This window comes from Saimiri boliviensis, chromosome 6 (assembly GCF_048565385.1).
Source record: "Saimiri boliviensis isolate mSaiBol1 chromosome 6, mSaiBol1.pri, whole genome shotgun sequence".
Taxonomy (NCBI): Eukaryota; Metazoa; Chordata; class Mammalia; order Primates; family Cebidae; genus Saimiri; species Saimiri boliviensis.
In genome coordinates this window covers 129,993,236-130,019,205 of record NC_133454.1, presented here as the reverse complement: position 1 = coordinate 130,019,205, position 25,970 = coordinate 129,993,236, and the positions used below count along the sequence as shown (strand labels likewise).

At 52.9% G+C, this 25,970-nt stretch overlaps 1 protein-coding gene across 13 annotated transcripts in view; it reads left to right on the top strand.

Moving 5' to 3' along the window:
• Positions 1-25,970, top strand: part of SHANK2 (SH3 and multiple ankyrin repeat domains 2) — a 684,346-nt gene that overhangs the window by 341,897 nt on the left and 316,479 nt on the right. For all 13 annotated transcript variants that reach the window (XM_074401828.1, XM_074401830.1, XM_074401824.1 and 10 more), the window contains one exon: positions 9,332-9,445. In XM_074401828.1, the coding sequence (XP_074257929.1) occupies positions 9,332-9,445 (114 nt within the window). The remainder of the gene's footprint in view (positions 1-9,331; positions 9,446-25,970) is intronic.

Here is a 25,970-nt window from a genome sequence, read left to right as displayed (position 1 = left end):
GATGAAAGTAGAGATGGTTGGTGGGAAGTTGGCAGTGGGGGCATCTGAGGCAGACAGCAGAAGCAACATGGCAGGTGTGGGCTGCAGGGGTGGTGTGGCATGGCTGGACCTCACTGGGCGGAGCAGGAAAGCCCAGCACTCATGGCCAGCATGCCTGGGCCCTGCCCTTGGAGGGCAGGCTTCCAGAAGATTCATGGCATAAGGCAGACGCGGTGGCTTACGCCTGTAATCCTAACACTTTGGGAGGCCGAGGAGGGGGGATCACATGAGGTTGGGAGTTCGAGACCAACCTGACCAACATGGAGAAACCCCATCTCTACTGAAAATACAAAATTAGCTGGATGTGGTGGCGTGCACCTGTAATCCCAGCTACTCAGGAGGCTGAGGCAGGAGAATGGCTTGAACCCGGGAGGAGGAGGCTGTGGTGTACCAAGATTGTATCATTGCACTCCAGCCTGGGCAACGAAAGTGAAACTGCATCTCAAAAATTAAAAAAAAAAGATGTGTGGCCTGGGTGGAAGGCATGTTCCTAGAGGTCAGTAGGCGCGGTTCAAATCCCACCTTTTCCAGCTTGGCTGTCACTTGGCCCCCACCGGGTAATTGACTCAGTTCCTTTCTCTGCACTGCACACTGACCAGGCCAGCTTGACCTGGGTTCCTGGAACATTCTGACAATAGTAGAACCCTGCTCTCTTGCCTGTTGGCTGGTGTCCTGCTGCACACATATTAGATCATTTGACAGCATCAAATAAGTCCCTGGAGCTCTGTGCCTTTTCTTTTTCTTTCTTTCTTTTTTTTTTTTTTTTTTGAGACATAGTCTTGCACTGTCGCCCAGACTGGAGTGCAGTGATGAGATCTCGGCTGACTGCAAACTCCGCCTCCCGGGTTTATACTATTCTCCTGCCTCCACCTCCCGAGTAGCTGGGATTACAGGCATGCACCACCACTCCCAGCCCATTTTTTTGTACTTTTTTTTTTTAAGTCGAGACAATGTTTTGCTATTTTGACCAGGCTGGTGTTAAACTTCTGACCTCATGATCTGCCCACCTCAGCCTCCCAAAGTGCTGGGATTATAGACATGAGTCACTGTGCCTGTCCTCTATTAATTTTTTTCATTCATTTTTCTTGACATTAGATCATTTCTACTGGTTACTCGCCGTTTCCTTTGAAATGTCCCTTTAGCTGTTAAGTCCATCTTTTGAGTTTTATAATTTCCCAAATTATGTGTGTTAGCTTTTCTATGTATCTGTTTTTATTGTTGCATTTTATTTGCCAAGACCTCCTATTATCCTGTTGAGATTTTTTTGTTCATTTGTTCATTAAAAACGTGTTTTTTGTTTTGTTTCTACAACATTGTAGATCGGTTTAACTGCCACTTTGAAATCCATCACACTCATCCACTTGACTGTCTCTCTGAGGACCAGTGCTGAGAGCCCCTTCCCTCCTTCCTGTCAGGCCAGCCCTGAGACACTGGGTGACAGGGATGTCAGGGCCCCATGGGTGGGGAGCAGGAGGGGCTGTCTGTGCAGAAGGGATCAGAGCCAATGCTGGCCTTGCTGGCAACCCCATTCTAGGAAGTGAGAGCCAGATTCCTAGTTAGAGAATGTTTTCTAACCAGTCTGCATGCTCAGGGCTGCCCCCTAGGCCCAAGTGGGAGCCAGGGAGGCTCACTGTCCCTCCAGAGCAGGAGGGGACACACGGTCCTCCAATCCAGGCCTGCCCCCGCTATAGAGAAGAGAAGCCTGGGGCTCAGGGGCTGGAGGGCAGAAGCTGCTCCCCCGTGAGTCCTGCTCAGAGCCCACTGATGCCCAGGGAGGAGGCTGCGGTGCAGTTGGCAGTTCCTGCAAGGCAGCCAGGCTGATCCTGGACTTGCAAAGGGGCAGAGCATGGGGCCGGGCATCCGTGGACTCAGGCAGACTTACCCATGCTCCAGGAGGGGCCAGAGCTGCCGACACGCCTTCCTGCTGTGAACTCCTTGGCACATGTCCCCAGCCCCCTAGGCAGAGCAGAGGCCCGTGGGAACGGGCATTGAATAGCCGAAGGTCCCTCAGGGGACCCCGAGTTAGCAGTGTGGATTAGCAGGAGGTCAAGGGAGAGAGGGAGCCTTTCCGCATTGTAGAGAGGAGAAGCCTGGGGCTCAGGGGCCAGAGGGCAGGAGCCGCTCCTCCATGTGTCCTGCTCGGAGCGCACTGATGCCCAAGAAGGAGGCTGGGGTGCGGCTGGCAGTTCCTGCAGGGCAGCCAGGCTGGTCCTGGACTTGCGAAGGGGCAGAGAGGCCTGTTAAGAGGAACCTGGGGCATGGGGCTGGGCATCTGTGGACTCACTCAGGCAGACCGACCCATGCTCCAGGACGGGGCAGAGCTGCCCACAGGCGCCCATGCAGTGAACGTCTTGGCACACGTACCCAGCCCCCTAGACATAGAGCAGGTGCCCGTGGGGGTGGGCACTGAACAGCCTAGAGCCCCTCAGAGGGGACTGTGAGCTTGTAGCATGGATGAGCAGGAGGTCCAGGGAGACGGGGAGCTGCCGCTGAGCCCACCAGTGGGCCTGTCTCCCACGCACAGGCCGGCAACGGTGGGAAGACTTGAGGACCCAGGGCTCACAGGGGTCCTGGGACAGGCGAGAGCACTGTGGGAGATGGCAGGCAAATCCGCACCTCACGCCTTGTTCCCAGCAGCTCTGGGGGCCTTCCCCTGTCCAGCTCCCTGGGTTTGATAGGAAGATCCATCAGAGGAAGGAAGGGAGGTCACGTGACTCCTGTCCGGGCCCCACACTGGGCCTTCTTCCTCCAGCATACTGGAGCCCAGCAGCATCTCCCCAAACACGACCAGACCGGAAGCCGCCCCTTGCAGGAGCGTGGGGCATTCAGGGAGCTGGGCCTATGTCCCCAGGAAAGCAGAAATGACAGAGCTCAGTTCCAAAACTCACACTTCAAAGGATCCATGGCAAAGGACTGCTGCTCTGAAAGGACCTTCGAGTGGGCCATGCAGGCCATTTGCATGCAATTGGCATGGAGCCCCTTCCTGCCGCTGGTGGAGCGGCTCTTCCTTCCTGCCGAGCGGTCGGCGCCTCCTCCCCATCACGGGCTGGCCCGCGTATCCTTGCTGCCTGCCTGGCAGTGCTTAGAGGCAGGCGGGTCCAGCCCACCCACTCCCTGCAGCGCCAACGCCCTTGGGAGGAACTCTGTCCCCTTGACATCAAGGGAACATTGGGGCAGGAAACCCAGCTGCCTGGCTGGCAGGGGCAGGTCTAGGAGGGTTTCCAGTGAAACCAAATTCATTTTCACGGTGGAAGTCGGGCCCCAGGCAGCAGGCAGGCGGGTGGCTGTGATGGGTCTCAGGGTGGCCCTGGGGTCCTGCTGATAACACCATTTCTCCTGGCTCTTTCAGAAGGTTCATTTACATCTGCTCTGCTCAGCCCCACTTGGGAAGGGGTTGATGATCCCCGGAGGCAGTTGGTTACCATGGACCTGGGAAATTAGGGCCCCATATTTTTCTCCTAAAATACGGGGTGCCCAAGAATTGGTGTACACATGTTCTGATTCCCCTACTGACCCTCTTTTTTTGTTTTTTAAACTCAAGCGCCCTTCTTTGTCCTTCACCTTGCCTGGCACATTCTTCCTTCCAGCCCCCAATAGTTCTTTATGCGAGATCTGACCTCAGGCTCCCATCAGAGCTGTGCGCCTGGGTACAGTTTCTCAGCCTCTCTTCCCCAAGCCTCTGCATCTGGACATGGGGGGAGCTTGTTAAATGTGCAGATTCCTGACCGTCCATCTCTGCATCTGCAGTATTGTGTCTCCAAAGCCACGGCCCGGAAATCTAGGTAGTTAACAGACTCCTCAGGTCATGTTGCAGCGTTCTTGGTTGTGATGGATTGTAGGCCCTCTGTGGGCAGGACTTTGTTCTCTTCTTGTTTCTTTCCCAAGCATGTGACACAGTGGTTGGAATGGGATGGATGATGGATGGATAAAATGGCTGGATGACTGGGCGGGTGGGATGGGCAGGCAGGCAGTTGGGTGGATGGATGTACAGATGGGTGGAAAGGCAGATGGATAGATGGGTGGGTGGGTGGATAGGCAGACAAATTGATGAATGGATGGACAGATGGGTGGATGGACGGACTGATGGATGGGTGGGTGGACGGGTAGATGGGAAGGTGGATGAATGGGTAGATGGATAGATGGGTAGATGGGAGGATGGGACAGGTAGATGGATGGATGGACAGGTGGATGGATGGATGGATGGATGGATGGATGGGTAGATGGGAAAATGGATGGATGGATGGGTGGGTGGATGGATGGATGGGAAGATGGGAAGACAGATGGAATGGGTAGATGGATGGATGAATGGAAATGTGATTGAATTTGATGGGTAGATGAATGCGTGGATGAATGGGTGAATGGGTAGATGGGAAGATAGATGCATAGATGGTTACATGGTTGAGTTTAATAGGTGGATGAATGAATAGATGGGTAGTTGGGTAGGTGGTGAGTGAGAGCGCATGACAGCATGGAAGAATGACAGAGCGTTCTAAAGAGCAGTGTGTGTTCTGTCCCGTACTCTCATCTCCATGCTTCCATCCTGCTTTTCCTCCGCTCAGACAGCAGCTGTCCCTGTGTCTGTCCATCAGCAACTCCTTCAGGATTCAGCTGCCATGTCCCTTCCTCTGGGAGTGTCCCCACCCCCACCTACCATGCTCCCCCTCTACCTTTTGGCCCAGGCCACACAGGCTTCTGATGCAGCATGTAGCACAGTGAGCGTGGTCATTTTAGGGGTTCATTTATTTAACGGACACACAACGAACCCCTGAGGGTTCCTGCCCATGGGTGAGGCCTAGAGAAACAGTGATGATTGACCCCACTTCCTGGAAGCCCCCATTCTGGCAAGGGAATAACTAAGCCCACAACATAGCGTTGCCAATGGTGGGGCTTGGGGGTGCAGAGGGCGCCAACATTTTTGCTCTGGAACTCTAGGTGGGAGGACGGCGATGCCATCCTTCTCCTCTGAAGCACCTCCAGGTGTGTCTCCCAACTCCTGCACCATCTTTGTGACCACAGCACAGTCCCTGGCCCGAGTAAGTCCTGGGTCAATTAAGGCAGAAGGATGTGCATATTCAAGAACACCATGAGTGGCTTGAAATCAAAGACGGCCCAGAGGTGCATCAGAAACCAGCATGTCAGGTACAAAACAGGGGAAACTCTGGGTCTCAGTTTCTCCTTCCTCCTCAGTGACCTGATGGGGTTCTGTACCCAGGCTGGGGTCGAGGAGGAGAAGGTGCAGTGGAGCAGAGGGGTTGCAACCACCCCTGCCCCAACTCATCCAGTACAGGGAATCACTGCTACTTTCCAGTTTGCAAGAGCTGCTGAGGCAGGAAGCAGCCCACTGTGTTGGCCGTGGGCTGGATGGTGGGGCTGGCCCTTCTCCAACCAGCTTATCACCACTGTGGATGGATGAATGGGTAGATGGATGGGTGGGTGGATGGGTAGATGGGAAGATGTATGAATGGGTAGATGGATGGATGGATGAATGGGTGGGTGGGACAGGCAGATGGATAGATGGTAAATGGATGGATAGATAGATGAGAAGACAGGTGAATGGGTAAATGGATAGACGGATGGATGGGTGGTTGGGTGGATGGGTAGATGGATAGATGGGTGGATGGGTGGATGGGTAGATGGATAGATGGGTGGATGGGTGGATGGGTAGATGGATAGATGGATGGATGGGTGGATGCATGGATGGGTAGATGGGAGCACGTGAGGCCTATAGAGAGATCCGCCATTGGTTCTTATAGGTGCCTTAAAGCATCGTCTGTGTTGGAGCAGACATGGTGTTGAGGATGGATCTTCCTTCTAGCTGGGTTTCCCAGGGCCCCCCGCCGTATGTACCCCTCCCCCGTCCTCACGCCCTGGGTGCAGTGCCTTCACCTGCTCTCTACCCACCATTCAAAGCACTGCCTCTTCCTGCAGGGCTTGCCCCGAGTCTCACTGCCCCCCATCTTTGCTTCCATAGTCTTCCTCCTGCCCCTTGGTTTGGCTGGGACAATTCTCATGTGATCCTCCGTGGTAGCATCAGCCCTATCACACTGTGGCCTCCAGGAACAGGATCCTCGCCGATCTTTCCAGCTGGAGCACCCAAGAGCAAGGCAGGACTCCCTACTCCAGAATTCACCTGGTCACCCGGTCAGAATTCGCTCTCAGAATTCACCCTAGTGTTCCCCATGGAGGAGGAGGGCCACAGAGAGCACGGGAGCCCCAGGGTGCCTCAGCACCCCAGTGATGGGGCCACGCCCAGTGTTCAGTCTCGTACTGCTAGATGGAGGCGACTTCTCCTCCTCCACCTCTTCTTACCCGTGTGTTGAGTCTTTACTTGGGAAGGAATTACATCAGCAAACAATGGGGTAACCAAGCCCAGCTCCTTCCTCACTACACGAGGAGCACCCATTTTTATCTGGACGCAGATGTTCCCATCTGGGAAGCTTTGGAAGCACAGACCCTTCCCTTGCTCCCCGCTCTCTGAAGAGGACCAGCAGCTACCATTTGCACAGCCAGAAACCCAGAAGCAGCCTGTCCTCCATTCCCCTGCACCTGCTGTCGGCACAGGCCTGCTGTTTACGTACTGTGCTGGGAGACTCCTTGCAGTACCTCACCTCTGCCTCCTCATACGAACCCTCTGTTCTCTCGAGCCCATTGGAAACAGCCTTTCATATTTTCGGTTGGTCTCGTAATAACAATAACACATCCCGAAGTGCGTTCTTGGTAGAGATTAAACATGGAATTTAAAGGCATGATTCTCCCGGAGAGGGGAGTTTGGAAGGAAAGGCAGGTGGGGATGTGGAGTCCTCATTCCACGCTGGGCCCATGTACCTCTGATTCACGCACTAGTACTGTCATGCTCTGGTAAATGAGGAAACTGAGGCACAGAGAGACCGAGACGTTTTCCCAAGCATTGCATAGCTAAGATGGGCCAGAGCTTCCGTGGGTGAAGATACCAGTCTCTGCCTATGCTGTTCCCTTCTCCCCAGGCCCATATAAAACAGCAGAATGACCTCACAGCCGAGAAGGAAGGACAGCGTGGGTATTTTGGGAGCACTGGCTCCTAACAGCTCAGAAGCAAGTCCCCGCCTCCCTTTGCAGCCTGGGGCAGTGGTCCGAGATGACCCTCTCAGGTCTGGGGTGGTTCTGGGAAACTGTGGGTTTACATCCCAGTCAGCTGGGCTGAGAGGAGCCCAGGAGCCCTGCATTGATTTTTGGAGGAGATGCTTCAAGCAGTGATGATGGTCCTGGTCACCTGGGATATGGCTGATCTGTTTCAGTTGGGTCATTGCTTCAGGTTATTAGTCAGGAGCTTATAAAGTGGGGTTTTCAGTTCCATTAACCTTCAAAAATCGTGGGCTGAGTGGTTCTCTGTCTGGCCTTTGAAATTAAAATGAGGGCTAGAGGAAACCACTTCTGGGGCCATGATTCCTCTTTCAGCAGGGCTGCTGCCTTTGGATCCTGAGTAATTTAAAAGAAGATAAAGATGTGGAGAGATCAGGTGGTTTTCTTCCTTGCCTAGACAAATTAGGAGGGAGCAAAGGCACTCTGGGAGGCCAAGGCAGGCGAATTGCTTGAGCTTAGGGGTTTGAAACCAGCCTGGGCAACATGATGAGACCCTGTCTCTACAAAAGCAGTAACAATTAGTGAGGTGTAGTGGTACATGCCTGCTGTCCCAGCTACTCGGGAGGCTGAGGTGGGAGGATCGCCTAAACCTGGGAGGTTGAGGTTACAGTGAGCTGTGATGGTACCACAGGCACTTCAGCCTGGGTGACAAAGCAAGACCCTCTAAAATAAATACATCCATCCATAGATACATACATACTAAGATATAAAGACGCTCTTTCCCCACTTTGCCACTGCAAGCTTTGCAGGCTTTAACAGAGAAATCGTTCTCACAATGGGGCCATGGGGACAGGTGGGATCCTTGTGACCTCCCCACCCCCCACCCCGCCACCCCCATGGTGTCTTTGGGCTTATGTCCCTCACCCATGCTCAGCAGATGAGTTTGAAAACAAACATGCTTCATTCTTCCAGCGGAGCTTCACTGAGAGCCCGGTGTGTACTCAACACACAGCCTGGGGAGGGATGTCTGTGTCTGGACTCAGCAGCTTCCACCCTGCAGGCTGGGGCGGCCATGTCTGTCCAGCAATGTACGTGGTCCCCAGAACAAGGTCACTGTGTGGCCACCGTGCCTTCTCTCTAGGGGAATTGGCGTCTTCCAACTGCAAGTCAGAAACCCACAGCGCTTGCCAGCAACCACATAATGACTAGGTTCCTGATTACTAAGTCAGCACACTGGTGGGCTGGGCCTCCAAGGGGCTGCTGCTGACTGTGAGGGTTTTAGTGCAGCCCCTTCGGTTTAATTAAGTGAAGATAATTATAATTCCACATCCATGCCGTTGTCAGATGGTTCATGAGCTGCTCGCCCATCCTCTGCTGTGTGTGTTTTTTTTTTTTTTTTTTTTTTTTTTTTTTGAGATGGAGTTTCACTGTGTCGCCCAGGCTGGAGTGCAGTATTGCAGTCTCGGCTCACTGCAACTTCTGCCTCCTGAGTTCAAACATTTCTCCTGCCTCAGCCTCCCGAGTACGTGGGATTACAGATGTGTATCACCACACCTGGGTAATTTTGGCATTGTTAATAGATGTGGGGTTTCACCATGTTGGCCAGGCTGGTCTCAAACTCCTGACCTCAGGTGATCTGCCCGCCTCAGCCTCCCAAACTGCTGCGATTACAGGCATAAGCCCCTGAGCCCAGCCCGCTGCTCTGATTTCTCCTTCCCCACGCTCATTTAAAAGTTCCAGACAGAGCCGGGCAGGTGGATTCTCTTCCCTGTAGACCTTCTGCCTCTGGTTCTTGCCCAGCTTAGGAGGGGAAGGCATGACCTCATCCCTTCCTCCCCGTTTTGCGGTGGTGCCTCCTGACTCCACTTCTATATCTGAAATTGTTGGTGGCAAGAACGGCCAAGCAGCACTGTCCCGTCTCACGTGGAGGACTGAGCAATGCTCCAAGGCACATTCATTCGTGTGACGAGGTGTCAGATATGCAAAGATGCTTCATTCCCGTCTCATCCCCTAAGGGGCAGAGGACGCCTGTGGGCTGCAGTGGGGATGCCTGGATGTCTGTTAGCACCGTCCGCAGCTGAAGGAAGCACAGTCACCCCACAGCCACTTGCCCCACAGGCCTGGCCGAGGATGCACGGGTTCTCCTGCCTCTGCCCGGCCTCTGCCGCCTGTTCACCCTCAGGTCCCCCACATTCCCCCGCCGCTAACGCCTCTCCCTTTCCGTTGTCTCTAGTTCTGAGCATCGGCGAAGGGGGCTTCTGGGAAGGCAGCGCCCGTGGCCACATCGGATGGTTCCCAGCGGAATGCGTGGAGGAGGTCCAGTGTAAGCCCAGGGACAGCCAGGCAGGTAAGGCGGGCGCTCGCGGCTGCCACCCCCAGTCCCGCAGCCCGTCCCGGGCCTGTGGTCGCTGTGACCCGTGGCAAGCTTCTGCCGTTGCGTCGTGGAGGAAGGCTGAGTTGCAAATTCAGGACTTTCTCGATCTTCGGAAGCAGGTTGGTGGCTTCCATTCCTCTGGGCCTCATCCAAACCAGAAATTCCTTACAAGATGGTGTGGAAGCTTTTAGTTAAGAGGCTGCTCGGTACACGTCCCAGAAAACTTGGACCGTATGTTCTAGCCGTCAGAGGAAGACTTTCGGGGGTTGATTAGATTTCTTTTTCGATGTCTTCTATCGATGGCATAAAACAGGCAGCTCCCACGTGCAGGCCAGACGCTCCCGTGCCACCCTGAGAACACACAGCGAGCGCCTCCGTGAAAACTCAAAAGAGTTCAGTGTTCTGACGGGAAGCCATTCCAGCTTCTCTCTCAGAACCTCCAGATATAGCACTTACTGAAAATCGTTTCAAAATCGATTGCCAAGAGATTGAATTGATTAACATGTGAAGAGGAGACCACTTACATAAAATGGTACCAAGAGAACGTGTGTGTGTATGCATGTGTGTGTGTGTGTGCACGTGTGTGTGTGTGTGTGTGTGTATATGTGTGTGTATGCATACATGAGAGTTGGGGAAAAGTGAAGCCCTAAGTGTGATATAAGAAGAAAAGCAGTTCACATGTGAACAGCCTCTGGCTTTTTGTAGAAAGGCCCACAACACATGTGTCAGGAGCAGCCACAGACGCTGCGGCCACCAACCTTCCATGCCTTCTCGTGCAGAGCCCGCCGCCTCTGAGCTCTGCCCAAATGTCCCCTTTGCCCTGTTTTTGAGGTTTCTCGTCTAGGGGCTCACTAGGTAGCACCTTCCCGCCCCGCTGCCTGATCCCATCTGCCGGGACCTGCCAGGCCCTACAAACACGTGCTCTGGAAAGCAAGGTGGAGTCTGTCCCGGGCCTGGCTGGCTTTGCAGTCTCCAGCAGGGAGGCTCAGTGGGTTTCCGTCTGAGATCTTGGCTTCAGCAGGGGCTCAGTTCGTGCAGCAGCTTCCTTGCCGATAGTCCCTGCTCAGGCTTAGACACCAGACGGTATTGAGGGGTATCGAGGTAAGGCACGCTCCAAACGTAACAACGAAGGAGGAACCGGAAATGTGCACTGCTCGGAAGGCGGCTGGGCGGGAGGGAGTGTGTTTTTCTGGATGATGGTGGTGATGACGATGTCACCCACAAAGCCGGTCTTCCAAAGGGTGGGGTCTTTCCCTGTCGTGTGTGCTACACAGCCAGTACCCAAAAGCAAAAATGAGCCTCAAGCAGCATGGAACCAAGAAGCAGCAGCTTGGCTCACCAATCAGTTTCTCAGCTCCTGAGGCTGGCAAGTCACAGAGACCGGGCCTCTGTAATGAAGGGCTTGGGCTTTACATCGAGGGGAGAAATATTCACGTCTTTTCTGGAAATGGGCAGAGAACTTCTCAGAGCTAGTATGTCGCCTTCCCTTTTGTCCATTTCTGGTTTCTTACTGTTGTTGTCATGGTGATTGTCAACTGTCCTAGTGCCGGTGGGAGTGTCATTTAGCATGGAATTAGACTGTAATGAGGTTAGAGGTTCTCGGGAAGCCAAGTGAGCTGCCATCTTGGATCCCATAGTCTTAGCCTTTTTGGTCACAAGGGGAGCTTGTGACCTCAGGCATCCTGGTGCTTCAAGATAGGCAGAGTCAGGAAGGTTGCAATTCACCTACACCACAAAGGCTTTACAGTGGGCAGCAATCACACTGAGCCCTGGTACAGGCTGGACCTCCAAGCCCTGCCAGTGCCCATCCACCCTGGTCCACGCCCACCGTCTTCTGCAGGCAGCCTGCCCCTGCCTCACTTGTCTGAGAAGTGCCAGGCCCAGGAGCTCACCTGACCCCGAGGTTGCTCAGTGCCTTCATTCTCCCTGTCCTCCGGTCCTCCCCTTCCTGAGCAGCTACCACCCCTCCCTCTCCCGGCACTCACCTCCAGAGCTGGCCGCCCCTCCCTCCACTCTCTGGTTGGAAGGACTCGGCTGTGCCAGCACCAGGCTTTGCTGGCTAATGCCACACCTGGATGGAGCAGTGCTGGAGGGCCACACAGGTGGGTCATTTGAGCTTCCTGCTCTCTCCATCCTCCAGAGAATAGAGGCTTCCTGGATAGTGTGCAAGAGGAAGCAGGGAAGCTGGAGCAACCTGCCCTCCTCCCTCCTGTGGGCTTTTCCTGCCCTCCTGCCAGCCTCGCCCTGTGTGCCCTGGATGAGGACGGATAGCTTTCCCCAGCCTCACTGGCAGGGTCCACACCCAGGGTAGGTGGGAGACGTGGAGTCTGCCAAAGATGCGTGTCCGGTGGAGGCAGCTTCTAGAGGTGTGGTGGTTTGTGCTTGTGTTAACCATGGGAGGAGGTTGTTGGGGTTTCGAGAAGCATGAGCTTGCCCTGGCTCACACTCCCGGGATGGTGTCCTTGATAAAACCGTATTTTCTACCTGGGCTGATGCAGGCATAAGTCTCACTGGGCCAAAGTCAGGGTGTCAGCAGGGCTCTTTTTCTTTCTGGGCTCTGGGGGGAGAGTTTGTTTTCTTGTCTTTCCAGCCTCCTGGCCTCATGGCCCGTTCCTCCATCTCCCAAGCCAGCAACTGTAGGTAGGGTCCTTCTTCTGTTGTATCTCCCCAAACCTCCCTTCTGCCTCTTCTTCTTCCACATTTAAGAATCTGTGTGATTATGGCCAGGCACAGTGGCTCACACCTGCAATCCCAGCACTCTGGGAGGCTGAGCTGGGTGGATCGCTTGAGGTCAGGAGTTCGAGACCAGCCTGTCCAACATGGTGAAACCACATCTCTACCAAAAATGCAGAAATTAGCTGAACGTAGTGACGGGCACCTGTAATCCCAGCTACTCAGGAGGCTGAGGCAGGAAAATCGCTTGAACCTGGGAGGCAGAGGTTGCAGTGAGCCAAGATTGCACCACAGCACTCCAGCCTGGGCAGCAGAGCAAGACTCCATCTCAAAAAGGAAAGAAAAGAGCCTATGTGATTAGATGGGCCCATCTTGCTAATCCAGGTCAAGTAAACTGATGGGCAGCCTTAATTCTGCCTGAAACCTTAATTTCCTTTTGCCATAAGAGAACATATTCATAGGTTCCAGGGGAACCTATGGGTTATTAGGACCTGGGCATCCTTGGAAGGAGCCATCTTTCTCCCTAACACAGATGGCAAACATGACCTCAGAACTCTAACACAAAGGCTGTGGGTCAGGCAAGGAAGGCATCACTGTGACCTGTGGTGGAGCGAGGTGAACCAAGATCACAGCACAGAGAAGTCGAAAAGAGTGGGGAGGATTCCGCAGTGATTCCTGCTGGGTTCTGTTTGCCCTTGGGTGTTCTAAGATCGTGACTTCGCACCTTCTTTTGTATTATCTTCTTTTATAGAGGTGTGATTTACATACTGGAAAACACACAGATTATAAGAAAAATCTAGTTCAGTGCATTCTGACAAATGTATATACCCGTGTCTCCAACTGCAAATAAGATATTAAACTTCCCCTTCACAGGCCAGGTGCAGGGGCTCACACCTGTCATCCCAGCACTTTTGGAGGCCGAGGCGGATGGATCACTTGAGGTCAGGGGTTCAAAACCAGCCTGGCCAACATGGTGAAACCCCATCACTACTAAAAGTATAAAACATTGGCTGGGCACCGTGGCATGCACCTGTAATACCAGCTACTCAGGAGGCTGAGGCAAGAGAATTGCTTAAACCTGGGAGGTGGAGGTTGCAGTGAGCCGAGGTTACACCATTGCACTCTGGCCTGGGCAACAAGAGCAGAACTCCATCTCAAAAAATATATAAAATAATATTTTTAAAAACACCTTTCCTTCACCCCAGGAAGTAATCTCAGGCTGTCTTCCATCCCTCCCCGTCCCACACCAGAAGAAAGCATGGTTCCGATTTCTGTCACCTTAGACCAGTTTTGCCTGTCACTGGATTTCATGTAGATGGAAGCCTGCAACTCGGGCTCACTTCTTTCCCTCAGCCTAATGCCTCTGATGTCAGCTGCGTATTGCAGGACTCAGTGGTTTATACATTTTTTTGTTTTGTTTTGTTTTTGAGACAGAGTCTCACTCTGTCGCCCAGGCTGGATTGCAGTGGTAGATACCATTTAGCTCACTGCAACCTCCAACTCCAGGGTTCAAGTGATTCTCATGCCTCAGCCTCTCTAACAGCTGGAATTACAGGCTCCCACCACCACACCTGGCTAATTTTTGTATTTTTAGTAAGGACGGGGTTTCACTATGTTGGCCATACTGGTCTCGAACTCCTGACCTCAAGTGATCCACCTGCCACGGCCTCCCAAAGTGCTGGAATTACAGGCATGAGTCACGGTGCCCAGACAGCAGGGTATACGTGTTTATTGCTGAGTAGAGTTCTAGGATGTATTTATACCACAGTTTGATCATTCTCCTGATGACGGACATGTGGCTGTCTTCTCAGTTCTGGCTACTATGAATGAACCTGCTAAAAAAGGTTTTGGTTTGAGTCTTTCTGCAGACATACATTTTTCTCTCTCTAGGTAGAAAACTGCTGGGTTGTATGATAATGTTGTGATTTTATAAGAAACTACCCCACAGTTCTCTGAAGTGCCGTCTCATTTTATTCTCCTACCAGCAGTGTGTGAGGGTTTCGGTTGCTCCACTTTGTCATGAACATTTGGCAATGTTGGTCTGTTTAAATTCTGCTGTTCTAGTGGATGTGAAATGATATCTTACTGTGGGTATGATCTGCATTTTTGTGGTGACGGTGATTAAGGGTCTTGGTGTGCTCATTTGCTCTGTGCATAGCTTCTTTAAGTCTTTGGTCCATTTTTCATGGTGGTGTTCATCTGTTCCTTATTGGTTTGTAGGGGTTCTTTATATATTCTGCTTATCAGTCCTCCATCAAATATATGTTGCACACATTTTTCCCAGTCTGTAATTTGCCCTTTCATGTTCTAACTGCAGTCATCTCTCAATATACATGGGGATTGGTTCCAGGGCACCCCTCCCTCACACCATATACCAAATCCACCTCAAGTCCCACAGTCAGCTCCACAGAACCTGTGTATGTGCAGTCAGCCCTCTGTATATGCAGGCTTTATATCACACGAATATTGTGTTTTCAATCTACATTTAGTTGAAAAATCCACAGGTAAGTTAAACCCATTCAGTTCAAACCCATGTTGTTCAAGGGTCAACTGTATATCTTTTAATGGGTAGAAGGGTTCTTAAAATTTTGAATCTAGTTCAGATTATCCTTTTTTCCCTTTGCATTAATGCTTTTTGTCACTTTTTTTTTTTTTTAATCACGGTCTTGCTGTGTCATCCAGGTGGGAATGCAGTGGTGCCATCACAGCACATTACGTGCCTTGACTTCCCAGGCTCAAACGGTTCTGCCGCCTCATTTTAAAATTTATCGTATTGTTATACTTTTTTGTAGAGACAAGGTCTCACTACATTGCCCAGGCTGGTCTTGAACTCCTGGGTGCAAGCGTCCCTCCTGCCTCAGCTTCCCGAAGTGCTGGAGTTGCAGGTGTGAACCATTGTGTCTGTCCCTTTTTGTAGCTTTTTTTGATGTTGAAAATTAGAAGACTTTGAATATACATAGAATCTGGAAGTTGGTACAAAATGTTTTTTAGATGTTCCCATCCAGCAGTGTCCTTCTACACAGTCAGCCTTGCCTGCACCCTTGAAAGCTGTTTCTCTTTTCTGGAGCACCACTGCTTTCTGTTGTAAAATGAACATTTAGTTAGTAAATCTCATTCATGAACATTAAATAGTGAGTGACTCACAGAATGAACAACTCAGTGAAGAAGTGGCTGCTCAGGACCCAGTGAATTCTCATTGCCTGATGACAGTCACCAGAGGCTGGGTAAAATGAACAGCAAAATCATATGGTGGTCCTGGCTGGTTGCTTGGTTGATTGATAGGCAGGCTGTCTGGCTGGTCGATTGGTTGGTGAGTTAGTTGGTTGATTATTAGATGACTTGTTGGCTGGCTGGCTGGTTGGTTGATTGATTGGCTGGCTGGCTGGTTGATTGGTTGGTTGGTTGGTTGGTTGGTTGGTTGATTATTAGATAGCTGGCTGGTTGGTTGATTGATTGATTGACTGGCTGGTTGATTGGCTGGTTGGCTGGTTGGTTGCTTGGTTGGTTATTAGATGGCTGGCTGGCTGGCTGGCTGGTTGGTTGATTGGCTGGTTGGATGGTTGGTTGGTTGGTTAGTTGATTATTAGATGGCTGGTTGGCTGGCTGGCTGGCTGGCTGGTTGATTGGTTGGTTGATTGGCTGGCTGGCTGGTTGATTGGTTGATTGATTGGTTGGTTGATTATTAGATGGCTTGTTGGCTGGCTGGCTGGTTGGCTGGCTGGCTGGCTGGTTGTTTGGTTGGTTGATTAGCTGTCTGGATGACTAATTGGTTCGTTGGTTGGTTAGCTGGCTCTCTGGAGGGTTTTTGTTGGTTGGTTGATTGATTAACCGGTTGGTTGGCTGACTGATTGGATGGTTAGTTGTTTGGTTGGTTAGCTGGCTGACTGGTTGGTTGGTTGGATGCATGGATGGATGGATGGATGGATGGATGGATGGATGGATGGATGGTTGGATGGTTGATTGGTTGGTCAAATGATACATATTCAGCTCATTTCCATGAACAGTTTTGTAGTTTTGCCTTCAAGATATGATGGGCTTACTCACTCGAACCTTAGTTGTGATTTCTTAGGGCTGTATGTTTATGGGACTTCGTAGCTTCCAGTGGGCTTTCCTGCTTGCTGTCTCATCCAACCTTGCAGAATAAGCAGGGCAGGAATCATCACCCATATTGTACACATGAGCATCCCCATCTTAGCACATTGGAGCACACAGATAGGGAGTTACTGGGCTGGGACTATGACCCATTGTTTGTGACTTCTAATGCTTGAGCTGTGACCTGTACCTGCATCACAACAGTGTCTTTCATACAGCGATCAGGGTGGTAATCCTGGTGTGTGACTGCCGGTGATTAGTCTTCCTGTGCATCCACCTGAAGCAGTGGAGAAGCAGAAGTAGATCCAGGTCTCTTCTCAGCTCAACTGTCTCTGGCTGGCTCTGAGTAGACGTCATTATCTGAAATGTGGAGGCTGGAGATGATGAGTGTGAAGGGTTGGGGGAAAGCTTATTGATTGCAGCTTTCTTGTGTCTGTGCATAAGAGACAGAGGCATGCCCAGATTTATAAAATCTCACCTCTTTGCATGCATCAGCCCGGAGACCTGAGAGCAAAGTGCCATGTGTGACTATGTTGTTATATGCAGGAGGAGAGGCATCTTGGGAGATTGTGCTCTGGAAAATTGCTGGTTAATTACATGCATGTCCGCACCCCATCCTGCTGGCATTTAGGCTCCCTGAGGGCAGGGATAATAGCATCTTGCTGTTCTGTGCCCTGCATGGTGCCTACAGGACAGAGTGCATGTCAGTTGCCCCACCGTGTTTGTAGAAAGCAGGTCGAGTGGTGTTGCACTTGATTGGTCAGGAGATGGAAGGTCTGGCTTTTGTCTAGACTCTAAAGCTTTCCACCTGTATGTAGTAGGTAGCACAATGTCAGCCGCTACAAGTGAACTCACAACTTCAGTGGCTTAATGGGGTGCAGGATTTTTTTGTGCCCAGTAGCCATGCCAGTGTGGTCTCTTATGGTCAGCAGATGGGATGATTTTCTCCACAGTGTGACCAAGCAGTCCAGGCCCTTCCATTGTGTGGCCTGGTCATCCTCGAGGGTCTTAGGGTCCTCTGCCTCCCGCCTGCAGAGACAGGGAGAGAGAATGGAGAAACGCTGCCCTCTTGTGTGAGGCTCTGGCACAGTATGGACGTGCATCACTGCCCGTGACACCCCGTGGAGGGGACCTGGTTGCTGCAGATTCTGAGCCCTCTGGTCCCAGGCAAGGAACGACCTGCTGCTGACTATTTGAGTCAAGGTTCAGAGAAACCTCAATTTTGCTCTTAAGGACTTTTAACTGATTGGAGGAGGCCCACCCACATTACTGAGAAAAATCTTGACTTCAAACCAACAGACTGTAAATGTTAACCACATCTACAATATACCCTCCCAGCAACACCTCAGTTACTGCTTGGCTGTCTAACTGAGTACCATAGCCTAGTCAGATTGGCCCGTAAGGCTGACCCTCTTGGGGCCAGACATGCACCCTGGATGGAGGGACAGTGCCCACCTCCCCTGCTGGAGACCTTGGCTGCCTTCTGCACTTCCAAGGCTTTGATTTCCTCCTCTGTGAATTCAGGCTGCTGAATTGTAGAGTGACTTGAACCTTCCTCCTTAGAATGCTACAACATTTTTTGAGACAGAGTTTTGCTCTTGTTGTCCAGGCTGGAGTGCAATGGTGTGATCTTGACTCACTGAAACCCCTACCACCCGGGTTTAAGCGATTCTCCTGCCTCAGCCTCCCGAGTAGCTGGGATTACAGGCATGCGCCAGCACGCCTGGCTAATTTTGTATTTTTAGTAGCAATGGGGTTTCTCCATGTTGGTCAGGCTGGTCTCGAACTCCCGACCTCAGGTGATCCTCCTGCCTCAGCCTCTCAGAGTGCTGGAATTACAGGCATGAGCCACTGTGCCTGGCCAGAATTCTACAGACTGAAATCAGGGCTGCTCTTGATGATGTATCTTGACTAAGAAACAAAATATTTCCAAAGTTGACACCCATGGGTGAGGTAGTTTATGAAAAATGAATGCAATGCATGTCCATGCAGTTTTCAGTGACACATCTGATGTGTACACAGAAACTGTCAGTCCAGGGCACTCTGTTTATCCCTGAGAAAATGACATAAGGCCAAGCAGCACTGGAGCAGATCATATTTTAGTTGCTGAAACAAAGGGCCTGAATATCAGTGAGCACCATTCACGCAGAACAAGATGAGAAAATGGGTGTGGTGAGTCAGCCCTGCTCATCCCTGTTTCCATCCTCCAGAGACAGGTAGGATCTGGTCACCTGAAAGCCACTGAGGTGGGAATGGTGGCCTCACCACCAGGCAGCTCAGACCAGGCTGTAAGACGTCACATTCTCAACTCCTACCTCACTGCTGGGCACCCCAGTGTAGCTTCGGTGCATCCTGCACCATATGCACCGCCAGAGCCTGTTGGAGTTGGGATCCTCAGTCAGCTGCAGTGACCAGCGAGGAAGTGACTTGATGGGATTCTCTGCAGAATGGGCTTCCAGAATTTTCTGGCTGACTCCCTGCCGCAGGGCTTTCGACTGGGTAGAGGATATGAGTGTAGGCTGGGATTAGTCGTGCCTTCCCTTGACCGGCCACTCTTGTGGGGTAAGTCTGCCTTCAAGAATAGTCCCCGTGGCTCTCTAGAAGTTTCTAGAAGCTAGCCATAAGCACAGGGTCTAGATCAGAAAGTCGGAGCTCTGACCAGGAAACAGATGCGGTTTGTAAATGTCTCCTTTTCGTTTGGTTGGTTGTTTTATTATTATTATTATTATCATTTGTTTTGGTTTGGTTTTTTGAGGTGGAGTTTTGCTCTCGTTGCCCAGGCCGGAGTGCAGTTACACGATCTCGGCCCACGGCAACCTCCGCCTCCCGGGTTCAAGCAATTCTCCTGCCTCAGCCTCCCTAGTAGCTGGTATTACAGGTGCCCGCCACCACACCCGGCTAATTTCTTGCATTTTTAAGTAGAGACACGGCTTCGCTATGTTGGCCAGGCTAGTCTCAAACTCCTGACCTCAGTCGTCCTTGGCCTCCCAAACTGTTGGGATTACAGGCGTAAGCCACTGCGCCTGGTGCCTTTCTACTTTTTCGTGGCCCTCAACTGAGAAGAGAGAGGACCTCATTCGAACCTGCTACTCGCCCTTTATGAGCGGTGCCTTTATGACCTCTGCTTATTCATAAGAAGACACACGTTGTGTGTGTTTCCAGGCAAGATGTGTGCCAGGCTGTCTGGATTCCCAAGCTCTCTTCCTGTGGACGGTTTCCGTTCAGAATCCCTGCTGTGAACTCTTTCCAGCCACTCTCTAATTTACCAGCATGGGGCCCCTTACCAGGAGCGTCTTACAGCCTAGCATTTCCGTTTGCCCTGAGAAGTGTCTCCGCCCTGCCACCAGTCCCACACCCCAGGGCTCATGGCCACGACGTTCTCAGATCTCTCCTTCAGACTGTGTGGACCCGGCAGGGTGGCGGTGAGGCAGCATGGGTTTCCTCCTCCCAGAAATCACCCTGAGCGCAGCGCGTTGTTCCTCTGTCATCTGAAGCCACACCTGGAGCCATTCCTCCTGTCTCCGGTAGGACACCCTGTGTTTCAGGGTTTCAGGACACACTCGAAGCTTAAATCTCCTTTTCCCAAATCCAACCTTTGGGTCAGGGCTGGGCAGGAGAAGGATGAGGGCCTTGTTGTTTTGCCAACTGTTTTGTGACTGCAGCAGTCCCCCATTATCTTCGGGGGATATGTCCCAAGACCCCCAGTGGGTGCCCGAAACGGGAATAGCACTGAACCCTGTACTGCATACACGGTGTTTCTGGTCTGATAACAGAACTGGCTACTAAGTAACTAACCAGTGGGTGGTGAGGACAGCAGGAGCGTGCTGGACAGAGGGATGAGTTGCCTCCCCCGGGTGGACCAGCACGCAATGTCACGCTACTCAGAATGGCATCCAATTGAAAACTTTTCAGCTGTTTATTTCTGGACTTTTCTGTTTAATGTTTTCAGACTTCAGCTAACTGGGGGTGATTAAAACCTCAGAAAGTGAAACCTTCGATAAAGGGGACTGCTGAAGTTGCAAGTGACTTGGGGCCACTGTCCTTTCAGATTTCTTGTCTGTGGCCGTTGATAGGAAGAGGACATAATGTGAAGAGTCCCCATCCACGATGGCCCTGGGCGGGGGACGCGTCCTCTTGGTGGCCACGCCTCACTGTTCAACACTAGGTCAGCCTCTGAGATCCACCTGCTCTCCCTCAGCAGCTGTATCAGGTGTGCACTGGAGTCAGCCATGTTCCCCCACCCTGCAGGCCACATGACGTTATCAGTCCAGCCCTTTCAGAGCACACAGTTCCAAACCTTGCCCCTGCAGTTGAATCCGCACATCTCTCGTTCAACGTTTACAGGTAACTCCTGTGATCCTCAGAGTGAACTTGGGAGGGGGGCATGCAGTGATGTTAGTCCATTTTAGACATGAGGGCAGAGATGGTGAGTGACTCGCTCAGAAGCATGGGTGGCCAACCCAGGACCTAAACGTAGATACATCTGCGCTGACCTCTGTTTCCCTTCACCCACCAGGCTGGCGCATTCCCAGAGTCAACCCTCTGAGATGTTAAGATTTTGTGGCCTTGGAGTCAGGAACCAAGGGGAGTGATGATGGTGGTAGTGATGATAAGTGGCTGATGACAGCCGTGGTGACTGTAGTGATGGTGATGATGGTGGTGATGCTGGTGGTGGTAGTGATGACAGCGGTGATGCTGTTTTCATTGGTGATGATGGTGATGATGGTGGCTATTCTGTTGTCTGTGGTGGTCATGGTGATGACAGTGGTGATGCTATTTTTTTTGGTGGTGATGATGATTGTGGTGGTGGTGCCTGTGGTGATGCATCTGGTGATGCTGGTGATGGTAGTCATGGGGATGATAGTGGTGATGCTCATGGTGGTCATAGTGATGATGGTGGTGATGCTGGTGATGGTAATGATGGTAGTGGTAATTATAGTGATGGTAGTGGTGGTGGTCATGGTGATGATGGTGGTGATGGCAGTGGTGGTGGTCATGGTGATAATGGTGGTGATACTAGTGGTGGTGGTGGTCATTGTGTTGATGCTGGTGGTGGCGATCATGGTGATGATGGTGATCATGGTGATGAAGGTGGTGGTAATTGTAGTGATGATGGTGGTGATGGTGGTGGTGGTGTTAGTGGTGATGGTGGTGATACTGGTGGTGGTGATCATGGCGATGGTGGCAGTGGTGGTCATGATGATTGTGATCGTGGTGATGAAGATGGTGGTAATTGTAGTGATGATGGTGGTCATGGTGATGGTGGTGATACTGGTGGTGGTGGTCACTGTGATGATAGTGATGATGGTGGTGGTAGTGGTCCTGCTGATGACAGTGGTGATGCTGTTTTTGTTGGTGATGGTAGTGATTCTATTGATGGTGGTAGTCATGGCGATTGATGGTGGTGGTGATGCTAGTAGCAGTCATGCTGGTGGTGATACCGCTGGTGATGGTGACTGAGGTTTTAAGATGATAAAGGGATGATCCAGTGAAGTCTGACACTCCAGCTTGGTGAACGCTACTGCTCCGGCCATGGGCAAATATTCTTCCTCATCCCAGCCCTGTGCAGCCTTCTCTTCCTTTGAAGGAAGTGCCTGGCTTGTCCCTTCCAATTTCTGAAATTCCATTTCATGCCTCACATCCCCTCTTGGTATAGAGGAATCAACACCACACTGGGTGCCCTTGAGAAAACTCATTTTACCCTTGTATGTTTCGGCTTTCTCAGCTGTGAGTTGATTTACATGACCTGCAGACACGCCCTGCAGGGTTGTTACAAGGGTTCACAAAGAATGCAAAGGTATCCAAGTCCAAACGCAGAGAAGAGTTGTTACCGGTGGCCCTGATGGAAGGGGCTTCCTCACAGTAATACCAGGAACACTGGCACCACCAAGGCTCTGGCCATGCGGGTCACCGTGGCTAGCAGTGGCAGGTCACCGTCATGCCTGCTCTGCCCTCACTTTCACCCAGCCCCTGCCCATCGGCTGCCCTGCTTTGTGGGGCTTGGTCTAATAGACTGCCCGACCCCCAGCCCCACTGTAAAAGGAGGCCAGGCCAGAGACAGCCCAGGGTGGCTGCAGAGGAGAGAGGCACAGAGGCAAAGGGCCGATGCAAAGGTCACAAGTCCACTGTATTCCCCGTCAGTGATGAGCCATGGGCTGCCCAGGCCAGCTGTGTTTCCACTTGGAAGTGACTCCTGGTGTTTGTTGCAAACTCTGGCACGCTCCCATTTACTCTGAGGAGACTCAGGCTGCGGCATGGGAACCTCTGCATGGCTAGAGGTCTGGTCTGGGCCCATCTGCACATAGCAGGTAGGATGCCAGCCCATCAGTGGGCCCAGGTGTCCACCCTCTCAGCTGATAGCAGAACCCCTCCTCTTTGAGCCCCTGCTTGAAAACCAAACAGTCCCTGAAGCAGACAGGGTGTCTCCACATCCACTCCCTCAGTCTGGTGCAAATTAATCTCGGCTTTGGTTGTGGCAGCCTGGTGCCCGGGGAGGCAGGGATGATGCCCAAGGCCGCTGTTGCCTCTCTGGTTTTGTCACCGCGGCCCCTGTCCCGGGTCATGTGAGCCCCCGGAAGGTGTGGAGGGGCGGAGCACCACCTGCAAGCTGAGACCTGTGGCAGCTCAGGCCGCCTGGAACGCCCCTTAGAGACCTCCCTTCACCCCACTGACAGGTCCTGCCCAGCCCCGGGGGGTGCTGGTGAAACAGAGGTGGTGGTGTGCATGGGGGACAGACTGTCTCCCTGCAACGGGCAGGCTGCCTCTGCTCCACTGAGAGGGCGATGGAGCTTGGCAGGGTTGTGGGGAGCAGGGCCAGCTGGCAAGAAAGAAGGAGAGAAGAGACTTTGGAGAGAGGAGAGTTAGGTGAGGGGCCGGGCCAGCCACCCTGGACAGGAGAGCTTTGGGGGGCTGTCTGGAGCATGCAGGTTTAAAGCTGAGATCTGCTCTGATGAGTGGGCATCCCTCCCCCTCGGGTCACCTCAACACTTTCAGCAGCAAAGCTTATGCCTCCTCAAGCCTGAGTACTATGGTGGGTGGACAAGGGCAGGGAGGGCCCAGGCATCCCCAGGGGCCTGTCCTGTGTGGTGTGCAGTCTCCTGACCCCCCCGGCCTTGCCCATCCGGCCCACAGCCTGGGTCCTCCCGGAGGCTCACAGGCTACACAGAGATGAGGTCTGTGCAGGGTGGGGGCGTCCTTCAGGCCTGGCAGCTGTGGATGCAGGTCCCAGGATGCCCCGTGGAAACTCACACACCCTCTGCAGGTGGCCCTCCTGGAAAGCCACCACCCGTGCTCAGGACCCAGGACCAAAAGCTGTACATGGCGCCTCGTGTCCCTGGCCCTGACAACTCAGCCTGCAGGGGGCCACCTGTGGCTTCCCATGTCTATGGATGGGAGGCAGGACTGCAGCCCCCAACACGGGAAGGGCTCTCAGCAGTCAGAGTTGGAGTGTGGACCCTGGCCCCAGGGGTGAAGGACTCGGGGCAGAGGCCCCAACATTCACCTAGATGGGGAAGGCAGAGAGTTCTGACTTCCCCATTCATCCAGCGTCTCCCTGGGCCTCAGCCTCAGGCTCCCGTGGGAGCAGACACCTCTCTCAGCCCATGCCACAGAGGGGAACCGTGACTCCTGGGGGGACATTCCCTCGCTGGTCAGTGGCAAATGCATATCAGAACACAGGGTATCTATGACCAGGCATGGTGGCTCACACCTGTAATCCCAACACTTCGGGAGGCAGAATCTGGCAGATCACCTGAGAGGTCAGGAGTTCGAGACCAGCCTGGCTGGCACCTGTAATCCCAGCTACTCAGGAGGTTGAGGCATGAGAATCACTTGAACCCAGGAGGCAGAGGTTGCAGTGAGCCGAGATCGCACCACTACACTTCACCAACACAGTGAAACCCTGTCTCTACTAAAAATACAAAAACCAGCCGGGTGTGGTGGCACACACCCATAGTCCCAGCTACTCAGAAGGCTGAGACATGATAATCACTTGAACCCAAGAGCCAGAGGTCACAGTGAGCTGAGATCCTGCCACTTCTCTCCAGCCTGGGTGACAGAATGAGACTGTCTCAAAAAGAAAAAAAAGAATTCAGGGGTTTCTGGGTGTTCTCCTGGAGCCTCTTTGTGCCAAGCGAGACCCTGGCTGGGTGAACAGGGTGCCCGGCTTCTTCCTGCATGCAGCACCCAAAACGTCTTTCCTTTGCCCTGGAGACACCCCTGGGGCTTCAGGAGGCCACCGTTCCCACTCCCAGCCTGTCCCCAGTGGCCCCAGCCCTGTGTCTCCCACCCCCCGGGTCTGTGTCACCTCCACGGCTCACACAGCGGCTCCCCAGGCAGGTGTCCAGGAGATGCCCTTGCAGATCAGACCCAGAATCCAGGGTTTCCTTGACTCCTTCCTCCCTGAGCCTTCCAAATAGATGGGAGGATTCTGTCTGGTGCCTGTGTGATGCTTTTAAGTTTTCTGTGTGGCACATAGCAAGCATACAGAGAGGTTCACAGAACAACTGCAGGTCCAGCGGGCAGTTATGAAACTCACCCCGTGGGCCAAGCACCCCCAACCCTGCCCCACTCGCCCCCTCTGCCCCCTCGGCTTCCTCTCCAGGAGGGTGGTCTGTGCCTAGGACTGGTCTTGCACGGTTGCCTCCTGGTTTTATTACTAGTCCCAACTCTTATTGTGCAGCCCCAAACAGTGTCGTGGGACTTTGCCCCCTCGTGAGCCATGTGGAGATGGGGTTGGTGTGTGCTGTGCTGTGCTGACCTCTCCCCCAGCAGCTGTCCCTGGTATCTAGGCTATGCAAGTCGATCTAGGTCACCCGTTTTCGCTGTAAGGTCGTTCCCTGGGGTTTTGTCCCTCTGTCCCGCCGTGGGCAATCCTAGGCCACTTGCTGTGGGGACCCCTACGTTTGTGTCTCGGTGTCAATACGGGTACCCTTCCCTAACCCAGGGGTGGCCGCGGTCAGGGTAGGCACGTACTGCGCTTTTCTGAGTTCTCTAGCCCTGCCCTGCACGAGTGTCTCTGTCAGCCCAGGCTGCTGTAACAGAAGGCTGAGGGCTGCGGAGCTGAAATGCTGCTTCTGGAAGCTGGACAGTCAGAGATCAGCGTGTGGCACCGCCGGTTCTGGGAGGGCCACTTCCTGGCCGACAGGCAGCCTCTGTCTCTCAGCGTCCTCACCTGCAGAGGGACAGAGACAAAGAGCACTGTGCAGTTTCCTCTTAGGGTGGCAGGCATCCCATCTTGGGGACCCCAGCTTCGTGACCTCATCTAAACCCATCACACCCCAAAGGCCCCATCACACTGGGGGGGTGTGAATTCTGGGGCATCACAGACATTGAGTCCGTAAGAGAAATGGTGCCCACATGCCGCCAGCTCGCTACTGACAGGCCCTTCCGCCACTGGTGTGCCGCGTGTGCCGTGGCGATGTCCTTGTGATTTCCGTTTGCGGGTTCCCTTGCTAATTCTGAGGCCGGGCCCCTTTTTGTGCATTTATTGGCTGGCTGGCTGTGTGTCTTCTTTGGCCACGTGCCAGTTCGGGCCCTCCGCCTGCTTTTCTTTAGGCTTGCCTGCTCTGTGTGGGTCTGTGGTCGCTCCTTGTATACTTCAGAGGCAAGACCTTTGTTAGTGGCACACGTGTGCAGACTTCTGCTCCCACAGCGCACTGGGTCTTCTTTTTGAGGGGCTGGGGACTCTTCCACACAGCTCTGGTGGTCCGTGGTCCTCTCTGTAACTTGGAGA